General features: G+C 39.6%; 1 protein-coding gene and 1 long non-coding RNA gene across 2 annotated transcripts in view; one reads left to right on the top strand and one right to left on the bottom strand.

Moving 5' to 3' along the window:
- The window catches only part of NECAB1 (N-terminal EF-hand calcium binding protein 1), a 197291-nt gene that overhangs the window by 147183 nt on the left and 37541 nt on the right, over nucleotides 1–12567 (bottom strand). The window contains exon 3 of the mRNA XM_058698510.1: nucleotides 11013–11121. Within this exon, the coding sequence (XP_058554493.1) occupies nucleotides 11013–11121 (109 nt within the window). The remainder of the gene's footprint in view (nucleotides 1–11012; nucleotides 11122–12567) is intronic.
- The window catches only part of LOC131494277 (uncharacterized), a 1954-nt gene continuing 318 nt past the window's right edge, over nucleotides 10932–12567 (top strand). Inside the window, exons 1-2 of the long non-coding RNA XR_009253286.1 lie at nucleotides 10932–11129; nucleotides 12328–12567. The exon at nucleotides 12328–12567 is cut by the window's right edge and continues 318 nt beyond it. This is a non-coding gene — a long non-coding RNA (uncharacterized LOC131494277). The remainder of the gene's footprint in view (nucleotides 11130–12327) is intronic.

The raw sequence follows: 12567 nt of genomic DNA, 5'->3' as shown, positions 1-12567 counted from the left end.
AGCTTGACCAGTTCCTGAGCTTTTTCCACACTGCAACATTGCTTTTCTGGAATTGGGTGGACTTTGACAGCTAGAAAACTTTACTAGGCAGAGGAGAGGGGTGAGGCTATTCAAGTAAAGTGCACAGCATGAGATAGGGGGAGGCAGGAATCTATCCCTTCTCAATGAGCTCATAACATATATTAGAGACTGTGCTGGGTCTGGAATCCATGGAAAGCAAAACAGTCATGACTTCTGCCTTCGTGTTGTTTAGACTGGGGAGGGCAGCATCAATCAAATAAACATGGAACAGGCATAAAATTGTAGTTTATGTAAGTGCTTTGGAAAACAGATACACGCCACAAGAAGAAAGCAGAATGAGAAATGTAACCTAATAAGAAAGGTCAGGGAAGGTTTTCAAGAGGCGTATAGATATGTATATGATTATTTAAATATGGAAAAAGATAGAAGACCACAGTCTCAGTGGTAGAGATTGGTCATGTGGGGTAAGATAGGAGTGGACAGTAGGAAAGGAGAAGAAATAGAAGAAAATAGCTTTCTATGATTAGAACAGAATGCACACAGAAAAGTATGGTGACCAAATGCTACTGGTAGTTAAGTCAAGGTGGTGAAATTTTGGGTATTTTTATGCTCTTTCTTATGATTTCTGTATTATTTGAATTCTTTTTTTACAGTAAGTATGTGGTATTTATATAATTATTATAGGGCAAAATATCTTCCTTAAGAGATTGCTCTTGACAAAATTCATTTCAAAAGGAAGCAATCACTTTCAGGTTATTTGTAATCTATACTTATTTCAAAGATTCTGAAACCTGGGAATATCATAGAGAAAAAAATTGCAAATACTCCACCAAAGTGACTATTTTGAGAACAATGCAGCTGTAAAAGAGAGAAAGCTTGCATTTAGGTAGGGGTAGTGACCATAAAGAGAGTTAGATGGATTCATAAGATGAATGAGCTGGGGGGGGGGGGTGGGGGGGAAGAAGACAGAATTGGTTGGTGCATTGGTGGATGAGGGAGAGAGGAAACCATCCAAGAAGTAAGCTTCGTGTATTTTTAAAAGATTAGGGTTAACACTTTACTGATCTGATTTCGTCCATTTGGTGGATATTGGTGACATCAGAAAAAATACTGCATTTATATGAATAAAAATTTCATTTAGATTCCTCAGGAATCAACTTTTATTTCGAGTAGTAATCGATTTTTACTTTTCCATCAGCAACTGTGTTATGGCTGATGTGAAGTGAATTGAGTAAAAATCAAAAGAGAATTCACATTCTTTATTGGGAGGAGGAGATGACAACCAGAAAAGAGTTCTCTAGATAAGGTTAAAACATAAGATGATCTGAAACAGCTTGAAAGTAGAAGCCTTTAACACGAATGATTAAAGGAAACAGTAAAACTCCATGAGTGGTCTGAAGAACAATGGAGAAAATGAGGCAAATGTAAAGTGATGGAATGGAGGGTGGTAACGAACTAAGTCCAAAAGTAGGAGATGAATTCCACATATAACGGCAGGGTGGAGGGAGGGAAAATGTGCAAGGAATGGAAATAATGTCCACAAAGAAAAAGAATAACACCTCTACATTGTGGTGACTCCCACACTGTAAAAATCCTACATAATGATTATAAAAAGGGAAGAGATTAAGGCAGCAATTAAGGCAATTACCCCTATACTGTACATCCAAATATACTCTACTGCTAGAGAATGAAGCACCTCTTTATCAAAAGGAAAATACCTGAAAGCGATTTTTTAAATTGGCTTTGGGATATTTTGATTTCTTTCTTTCCTTTTTTTTTTTTTAATTTGAGAGAGAGAGAGAGAGAGAGAGAGAGAGCAAGGGAGAGGGGCAGAAGCGGGGGGGGGGGGAGAGAGAATCTTAAGCAGACCCCATGCTCAGCATGGAGCCCAACATGGGTCTCAATTTCAGGACTGTGAGATCATGACCTGAGCTGAAATCAAGAGTCAGAAGCCTAACCAAATGAGCCCCCCAAGCACCCCTGGAATATTTTGATTTCTGGTAGGACACAATAAGTAGTGGAAAATCTGAAAATTTACTGAAGTGGCATGACAATGAGCTGGAGTTTGATTTTTAGTTACCCCTGAGATAATCCTAGGCTCTTTCAAAATGTATGTGTGTAACCTTGGGCGAGTTACTCAACTTTCTATATCTGATTCCTGAACTGTGGGTTGTAAAGAGTAATAATACCTTTTTATGCGGTTTTTGTGAAGATTAAATAAGATGATGTAAGTGCCTGGCACATAGACAATAACTGTAACTTTTTTATTCCATTAAAAATTAAACATTTTTTTAGAAATTATATATGAACTGCCCTGACACAAAATTTAGCTTGTCTACCGTCTTGGTCAGAGAAAATGGAGACCAATTTCTTGTAGAAATTATAACTAAAGAGAACCCATTTCTACATCACTTGAAGAAAAATCTCCTTAAAATCCTCTCCTTGGGGCGCCTGGGTGGCGCAGTCGGTTAAGCGTCCGACTTCAGCCAGGTCACAATCTCGCGGTCCGTGAGTTTGAGCCCCGCGTCAGGCTCTGGGCTGATGGCTCGGAGCCTGGAGCCTGTTTCCGATTCTGTGTCTCCCTCTCTCTGCACCTCCCCTGTTCATGCTCTGTCTCTCTCTGTCCCAAAAATAAATAAAAAACGTTGAAAAAAAATTAAAAAAAAAAAATCCTCTCCTTTATAAATCCCCTAAACTATGCTAATCTTCTTAATTATAAAGTAGATTTGTTGAGTCCTCACTTTTCCTCCAGGAAAGAATCCTCAGCTCAATCAACGCTGCAGATTGTGGAATGGCCTGATTTGGGAGAAAGTGTTGGCAGTGTCGAGGAAATGCCTTCAGAGGAAAGTAAACAATTTTAAAAGGAACTCACAGGAAACAGCCTGTCTTTTTCTCCTCATATCCTTATGAGCTAGAGATGCTCAAAGAAAGTAAATAGGTTTCAGAGATGATTGAAGTGAAAGGCACATCTGAAAAACAGGTGAATAATAAGTACATTTGATGGCCGCAGGTAGGTGCTAATGGCCAAATGGAACCAATAACTGGAGAGCGAGGTCTAGTAAGATTGTAAGACTTCAGTTTTTGGTCCCTGATAATGAGGCACAAAGTGTGCCTCTAAAGAATATAGTCAGAAAACGTTTCTTTTAGCCATGTTCATAGTTCCGATTTTTAAATTCTTAAGAAGTAAGGACAACACAATATGTGAGAACTGGTGGATAACTATGGAGAAGGACTAAAGGAATAAAGAACAGGTGTCACCCACGAAGTCCGCCTAAGTTTTGGAAGTCCCTGAAGAGACAGAGGAGTTGGCAGGACCACAAGGAGTGAAGACACGGCATTGCATGCGTGATTCTAGTAATATTCTAGAGTGTGGGAACACAGGGACACTGGGGGGAGACACGTCAAATGGTCAGGAAGGGAGCAGACGTAGGGAACTAGAACCCTGGACCAGCACGCTTGTTAACAGACCTCTCCCTGGCTTCATTCCTTTCCATTGTAGGGAGCTTCAGATTTCCCTGAATGACCCCACACTCAGTAGAAACTCTCTGGAGTTCAAACTGCGCCCAGCCTCTCGTCCTTTTAGGGAAGTGGATTATATTCCTCCAAAATATGAGAGGGGAGAGGAAAGTCTTTGGGACTGAGTAGGCAGGTGATCTGCAAGTTCTGCCTGCCCAGCACTATTCTGAAAATACCGTCCCAATTCCCTTCCACATCGTGTTTTCCCGGAAACAATGATTTTTTTTTCAGGGATGTGCACGAGACCCAAGTCAAGCTAACATAGTTCAAGATCAGAATTTTGCTGGGACTACTGGGAAAGGATAGCAACCTCTGAGAGTTTGCCAAGCTGGTGGCAATATGAACCTAGAGCTTCTAGTCTCTTCTTGACATCTCAGCAAGAGGATCTGTTCAAGAGAACAGCCAACACAGAGAAAAGAAGAGGTGGGAGTTGATGGAAGACTGATTGCTCGCACCACTGCTGGGAGTACCTGCTCGAGCACACGTAAGGCCCGTCTCTGGACTTCTCAGCTACAGGAGTCGGATGATTATTTTTCAGGTCAGCTTAATTTATGCTTCTGTCACTCACAACCGGTGAAGTCCTGCCTACTATATTCTCTTCTGCCTCAGTGTGACTTCAGCCAAGTAGAGCTTAGGAGAAGTTGAGGAAAATCCGTAAAGAATGTTCTTCTCTCCCTTCTTAGCATCACAGTTCCTCTGACTCCATGACTCATTTGGCATATAAGCATTCTAAACTAAAATCATCGGCCATAGCTAACAGATAACTCCTGCCTCTCTCTGGGAAACAGCATACATCTGCTGGCCTTTCTCTGTTTATGCCAGGGAGGTTACTGAATGCCTCGACAGAGGTCAGCCCACAGCCTAGGTCTTACAGCTAAGTCTTGATCATGGAGCCAAAGGAAATGCTCTGTGTTCTCTGCTAGTCTGTTCTCTGGCCAGTTTGGGCCTTGTTGGAATACCTGGAACACTCTCTGGCCAGAGCTCCTTGGCCCAGTCTATATTGCTAAAACTCAACTCTGGACACCCAGTCTGCCCACTCTGTCTTACCCATTATACTCTGGAATTTGATTTTCTCTTCACTGTCTTGACATCTTGACATACGGCGACACCACTTTTGCTCTTTTCTGATTTCTTTCCTGTACTTGCTGAGCTTAGCACCTGCGATTGTGATCTCCCCCGTTCTCCAGGCACTTAGGTCTGGGTGCTGCTTTCTGAGTCTTCAGTTCCAGTAAAGATGGGACTGGTTATTTTAATAGGAAGATCTCTCTTGCCCACTATGGAAATGTTGGGAACTTTCCAGTCATAGTGCAGTACAAGCTGTGCCACATACTCTGCAGACCAACCCACTGCTTATTCCTTGGGTGCTGACACTGCCTTCTTTTCCTTGTGCCCACAATATGTGTCTACTTAAGCATGTGATGAATAACTCAAGGGAGAAAGTGGCTGCATCAACCAACTCATAAAGTTAGCATTTTGCTGTCACGCACAAATACAAGATGAACAACCTTCTGTTTCAGAAGGAACCAAATTCTACCATCTGGAACAAACCCTTTGATATCATTACTCTCCAATTATTATGGGATTTTATCTCATCATTGGTGCATAAAACTGTCTTCAAATATTAGAAAGACTTGTCATAACATCTTTGTATTCTGCATGTCCCCAAGGAACAAAACTAAGAAAAATAAGTGAAGTTGAGAGAGAAATTTTCAGTTTTGTTTAGGAAAGAGTTTTTTAAGCTTTCAGAGCTAGCTCAAGATGGACTATGCTCTTTTAGTAGGTGGTGATATTTCTGTCACTTTGGTGTGCTTCAGTGATTTAACAAGTATCGGGTGAAATCCCAGTAATTGGCACTGAAAAAATCATCTTAGCCTGGAACAAGGAATACTCGACCTGAAGCCAGCAGTTGTCCATTTCTAGTTAAACCCGCCCCCCAACCCCCCATCTGCAGGCCCTGGGAAGCTTTTCTGTGTGTTCACTCTCTGACCTAAGAGCAAAACTCCCATCTGGTCTACCATTTGGCCTATCTTAACAATCTGGAACTCCAAAGTGCAGTACTCTGAAAGAATCATTTTTGGTCTCTAGGGTATCTTCCCCCCCCCCCCCGTGCTATGGTTAACACCACAGGGAATTATGTTAATTTATTCATGAGTTCCTCTGACTGAAAAATGTAGACAAGCTGGCTTTCTGATGAGTAAGAGCACTTCTGATGAACCATGGAAGTTTCCTCTTGACCTAATGATCTTCCTTCTATCTATTTCTGTTCTCTGATATGATGGTTTCAATTTTTAAATTATCAAAGCTGTAGATTTAGCTTTTGCTAATATTGTCTTTTGCCAAACTTAAATGTTATGGGCTTTATGTATTCTTTACTAGATACTTTACTAGTAACTTTTCCAAATTTGAGAAAAACGTGTGTCCAAAACCTTTTAATGGAGCCGGAAAAGATGTAATAAGGCTAATTAAAATGAGAAATTAACAATTCTTTTTCTTTTTTAAAAAAGAAAAAAAGATTAGGCATATTTGACCCAGAAAGAAGACAGTTAAAATGAGGGTTGACAAAAGTCTGTGAAATCATGAAAGGCTTAATAAGGTGGCTATAACATTCTTCAGAATGTTTTGGAATATCAGATTGTGTGCACTTCGCTTAAAGTTTGAGAAAGTTAAAAATTTCAACAATATTTTGCCCTGTTGACAAAAACTTACATTTTGACCTTCTTTTTCTTTGCTATGCCATATATCCCAAGGATCATGCATAGGAAAAGCTGGATTTGTGTTCTACACTCAACCACACTACTCAAGAAAAAAACTCACGAAAATTTTCTAAATATCCAAACATAATGGAAAATGTCAATGTTAAAATTAATTTTTGGATAAAAGTGATGGAAATTTAGACTTCTGATGTCTTCAAATTTTTCCTACTGTCATTCAGGTTCTTTTCATTTCTAGTCTCTGCTCTGAGTGAAATCTTCAGGACGTGTAGATTAGGAATGTAATTGCTAGCAAATCATTCATTATTAAAATTCTAATCAAACAATTAGGATGATTCATGGAACTCTCATTAGAATGAGACTGTACCCAATTTTGAGCTTAAGCTTGCAACTGTGCAGGCCGGAAAAGTGACCAGAGCTCCCTAAACACTTTAACATAAAGGGATGTGCGGTTGACGGTTTCATTTTGAAATACACTAAAAAAGAAATTCTCTGTGATTCAAAACTATAGATATTTACAATCTTGGTAATATCCACGTATAGAAATCTTTGCAGTATCTCAAATGTGTAAGTTCTTAGGAGACCGTGTGTCTTTGGGTTTGTTTTTGTATTTGTTGGTTACAGTCTCCTTGTATCGGGGGAGGAAATCTGACTGAAAAGACCCAAACGGCTGCAGGGCACACTTAAAGCTGCAGTGGAATCCGCGAAACATAATTTCTCAAATGAACATACTGATTTTTTTTTTTTTTTTTAATTTTTTTTTTTCAACATTTTTTATTTATTTTTGGGACAGAGAGAGACAGAGCATGAACGGGGGAGGGGCAGAGAGAGAGGGAGACACAGAATTGGAAACAGGCTCCAAGCTCTGAGCCATCAGCCCAGAGCCCGACGCGGGGCTCGAACTCACGGACCGCGAGATCGTGACCTGGCTGAAGTCGGACGCTTAACCGACTGCGCCACCCAGGCGCCCCGAACATACTGATTTTTTAAAATAAGAGAGCAAAGAAATGAATGGACAAGAGGAAGGGAAAAAAACCAGGAAGCTTAATCTGTAAATTAAGATTGCCCCCTAAATGTATGTGGAGAGGGCCATATATATATTTTGAACTTGTCCAAACCTTTTGTAATCAGTGCACAGCTGTATGTGTGTAGTTTGTTCACTGAAAAGCTACCTATAAACACATGGTATCTGAGAATCTCTAGGTTTACCTGATAGGTTTTTTATGTCCTTTTACAAGGAATAATGCACTTATTTTTGATATTTAAAATATCTTAATGATGTGGTACTACAGGCACAGTTACAATGACATTTCTAAGTAATATCTAAGAATGTGCTGTTCATGATCGAGCACAATGTTTTAGGAGCACAATATTTTGAGACTGTTCTTCATGAGAAAAAAAGGGGAGAATTCAGTAGCAAGACATGTTCTCAATATTTTCCTTCCTTATTTCCAAATATTTTCAGAGTGGACACGGCACTTTTAAAACACGGCAAATATAGGGACACCCGGGTGGCTCAGTTGGTTGAGTGTCTGACTTCGGCCCAGGTCGTGATCTTGCGCGTTGTGGGTTCAAGCCCCGTGTTGGGCTCTGTGCTGACAGCTCAGAGCCTGGAGCCTCCTTCAGATTCTGTGTCTCCCTCTCTCTCTGCCCTTCCCCCACTCTATCTCCCCCAAATAAATAAACATTAAAAAAATTATTTAAAACATGGCAAATATAATATTTATAGCAAAGAGAAAAGTTTCCAGAGATGGCAGAAATGAGTGGAGGTAATACTGTGTTAGCATATACTTTTGCAAGAAAGAGAATCTTACTCAAATAAGCTCAAGAAAATGCAGTATATTAAGTGGATCGTGATTTAATAGACTCCAAGATGAAGTTAAACCACCAGACCTCAGGAGGGGCAGGAACCAGGCACCGCTAGGGGCCTTAGCAGCAGACGTTCATTGTATCTGAATCTGATGGTTCACCATAAACATGAGACAGTGAGTCTGAATGACATTGTCTAGCCTATGTATAAATTGGCTCCTTCAGGCCAAGCTGTACCCTTGATCAAATTAGGATGGTTGGTGATGCTGAGCATACAAGAACATATTTTATTAGAAGTCATGTGGAAGGGGAAAAAAAATATGGCATATAGTACAATCACTAAAATAATTGAAACTTGGATCATGCAAAGACAAAAGTTATCACTTGCTTGAAATATAGCTCTGAAATTTCTCAGTCAATGTTTGAATTAATCTCCTTAAAAGATCAAAGCCTGACTGACATTCTTTTTTTTTTTTTAAGGAATTTCATGAATACAATTCTGAAGTCTCTAACATATTAGAGACTCCAGAGCCTCCAGATTAGGTTGACCACCATTATCAGAAAACACTTAAGTGTTTTTACTAATGCATCTATGAAAGCAACTGGTAGTAATAATTACTCCTTTGGACTTACTGTATAAATCATTGCATATAATTCTTTAGCAATTAATGTAATCTTAAGGCTATGCCAAGTAATTTCAACTAATAGATATGTAAATAAAATAGCAAAATCAGGCCAATAAGGTTTACTGAAAAGTTTAGTTTTCATCAATATGAATAAATGTGTTTTGAAAAACCTCTGTGACACCTAAGATTGCTATTATGACTCGCAATAATTGTTCCAAACCTGGATACTGTTAAAACTTTAATAGCAAGTATAACGAGGAATAAGTAATCAACATACATAATGGAGTATTAGCATCGTAATCTCCAACATCTGAGCCATAAAGGGAGCCTCTGCTCTTTCTTTCACTCAGGTATTAGTTCTCAGAATGGTTCACATGGCTTCCTTCCTTCCATGCATAAACATTATTCCCTAGCAGCAATTTAAGAATTGGGCTAACATTCGTGACCTTTCTCCACATTTGCACCCCCCCCCCCCCCCCCCCCCCCCCCCCCCGCTTAGCTCTGTCCTTCAGGAGAACCACAATAACCTACAAAGATGTTGATCCCTGGCTTAAGTACTTTAAGGCCATTTCCTGGCCTGCAGTTTAAACTTGAAGCACTTTTTCATCTCAGAGAGCACACCCCTTCTTGCCTGGCCCATTCTTCCCTTTCCAGATTTTTCTCCTCCCGCTCTCAGCCTTACAACTGATGATGCTGAAAACATGAATACTTGTTACTCCCATCCACCTTATACTTTCAGATCCTTTCTTATGCTTTTTCCTCTAGTTGGAATATTCCCTCATTCCATTCTTTACCTAACTAGTTTCTGCCCTCCCATAAAGACTTAGCTCCTGGCTACCTAATCCTAGGAACATTCCTAGAGTTTATCAAACTAGGCTAAAATTCCCTGCCCCACTGTGTTATCCCACAGTGTCCTGTACATACCTCAGTCACAGTGGCTATGATATCATATAAAAATGACTTGTTAGTGGGTCTATTGTTTCACAAACTATAAGCGGGTTCCATGTTATACCAACCCACACCCACTAGGGACTTAGATTTGTTGAACAGAATGAAACTTCTGACACAGTTATCAGCTAATGAAGCTGTTTCATAGGGAATTTGAAATTCCAACAGAAGAAACTTACAGACTGAGTATTTAAAAATTTTCCACTGCTTGAGGAAAGTGAATTTAATCTTTTAATTTTTCTTATTAGTTCGCCACAGAAAAAAGTCTGCCTCGATGTTGCCCAAGAGCATTTTCTTGGCAAGCTGGCTCACTGCCTGGAACCATCTCGACACTTTGCCTAAAGCAAGACAGTGATTGTTCAAATAGGAAACACACTGATGGGTCTCCAGGCATGGCTGAAATGATGCATTTTCCACATTAGAATTCTGTAATCATGACTGTTACAAATAACGTGATTTGGATCAATTATCCAAATTAAACAGCACGTTTCTGTTGTTCTATATCCTAAATCCCTCATTAGTATAGTAAGAATATAAATAGAAACTTTATAAATGCTATACTAATGAAAAGGAAGGACCTACATATGTAAGATAAATAAAATAGATCACTGTATACATTGACTATTCAGAAAAAAATTCTGTGTCCTGTATTACCGGCACGTCTGAGGTAACAGTGGTCTGGAGTTAAGCACATCTGAATTGTCCAGAAAATCACTGCAGTTCCGCATTTTACTAAGCTAATATAATGGCCTCAGGATAAGTTTTAGATGAAGCGAACTGAGATGAAACTAGAAAGAAGGTAAAATGCCACTTTCTTATTAATGACACACTTAGAATTATCTCTAATCTTTGCTTTTGTTTTACATTCTGCACACTCTAAAGCTACTTTAATTGGACTCCCTACAGAAGATCACTGTTTTGCAATTCAGTACTCAGTTTTTCAGAGTATTTCCATTACTAAAGAGGGGGTATCTCAAAAGTAAACACACAGAGGGGTGTCTGGGTGGCTTAGTCGGTTAAGCAACCAACTCTTGATTTCCGTAAAGGTCACGATCTTGATCTCACCCTTCGGTTCCTGGCTGGTTCTTCAGACCCAGACTACATCCAGCTAGCTGTGTGCTGACAGCTCAGAGGAGGCTTGAGATTCTCTCTCTCTTTCTGCCCCTCCCCTGGGCATGTGTGCACTCGTGTGTGCACTCACGCAAGTGCATTCTCTATCACCCTCTCAAAATAAATAAACTTCAAAACAGAGTCAACATACAGAAGTAAACATTACAAAATGTGCCCTTTACGTATTTCCTCACTCTCTCCTGCATCAGTACATACTTGTTCACACCTTCTCTACATCACTTACAGAATCCAATGATAAAAAGTTCCTTACTTGGTATTATGTGTATCGATGGTATGGAAAAGCTCATGTAATTCTTCTCCACTCAGAACACCATCTGCAAAATATGCTTTGAATTCTTCAAAGGACAATTTTCCATCATCTGAAACGGTAAGAACACACAGAAGATAAGCAAATCATTTCAACTTTGTATACTGTTTTGTCTTTTAATTTTAAAATCTTGGCTCAAATGCTTATGCCGGTTTATTTGTGCATGTACACACATTTATTTAAAAAGAAGGAGGGGCGCCTGGGTGGCTCAGTTGGTTGAGTACCCGACTTTGGCTTAGGTCATGATCTCAAGGTTTGTGAGTTTGAGCCCCATGTTGGGCTCGGTGCTGACAGCTCAGAGCCTGGAGCCTGCTTCGGATTCTGTGTCTCCCTCTCTCTCTGCCTCTTCCCTACTCACAATCTGCCTCTCTCTGTCTCTCAAAAATGAATAAATGTCAAAAAGAACTTTAAAAAATAAAAAAGAAAGAATAATTGAAGGTGTTAAAAAGAAAAATAATTTAATACATTTTTATAGTACATGGACTTCAGACATTTACTCCCTGATGAAATAAGTCTTCATGGTTTTAAGTATGTTTTGGTTCATTTATTTTTAAATTTAACAAGCAATTTAACTAAATATACCAAAAATATATCCGCACAACCAAATAAAAGCCTAATACAGAGTCAATTATTCAGATGTTTTGTCTTCATCTATAGGACCTAGCAGGTTACAGAATAAACAGATGTTTAATAAGTGAATACTGATTATTTAAAAAAAATTTTTTTTTAGTGTTTTATTTATTTTTGAGACAGAGAGAGACAGAGCATGAACGGGGGAAGGGCAGAGAGAGAGGGAGACACAGAATCAGAAACAGGCTCCAGGCTCCGAGCCATCAGCCCAGAGCCCGACGCGGGGCTCGAACTCATGGACCGCGAGATCGTGACCCGAGCAGAAGTCGGACGCTTAACCGACTGAGCCACCCAGGTGCCTCAAGTGAATACTGATTAATCATGTAGATTTCAGAATTGTTACTGCAATCCAACAAACTGTGTTCATTCCTTTATGATTCAAACAAATGAACACGTTTAAACACAAACACATTTTACTTATTGTGGGATACAAAAGTAAATGACAGTCAAATCAGGGAGTCTAATAAAAAGAGATAAGAGGCGTAGGCATAAGCGTAAATATGTTACACAGTAAAACACAGTAAGTACAATAAGAGATACACTTTGGAATGTATGGGAGTTGGGGCAATACAAGATCTTTCATTTGGGGGCACGAGCAGTAACTTTTGCACGTGACTTTCAATAACAGGTAAATCTGGATAAGCAGAGATGGAAGAAACACATTAATAACAGATGAAAGTAAAAGATCTCTACATGATACAGCAGCACAGAATGTAAGGGAGTGAATGGACATGAACGAAAAGGAAAGCATCCTTCCTTCTGTGTGAGAAGCTGGTTCGCTAGTTATTTCAGGAAGCTGCCAGATGACTTACGTGATGGAATGATCCTCTCCCTTTACAAAGAGACAGCAGCGGACTAAGGAGGAGGA

The sequence above is a fragment of the Neofelis nebulosa genome, chromosome 14 (assembly GCF_028018385.1).
Source record: "Neofelis nebulosa isolate mNeoNeb1 chromosome 14, mNeoNeb1.pri, whole genome shotgun sequence".
NCBI lineage: Eukaryota > Metazoa > Chordata > Mammalia > Carnivora > Felidae > Neofelis > Neofelis nebulosa.
The sequence above is the reverse complement of the archived record's forward strand: the minus strand, read 5'-3'. Positions and strand labels throughout refer to the sequence as shown.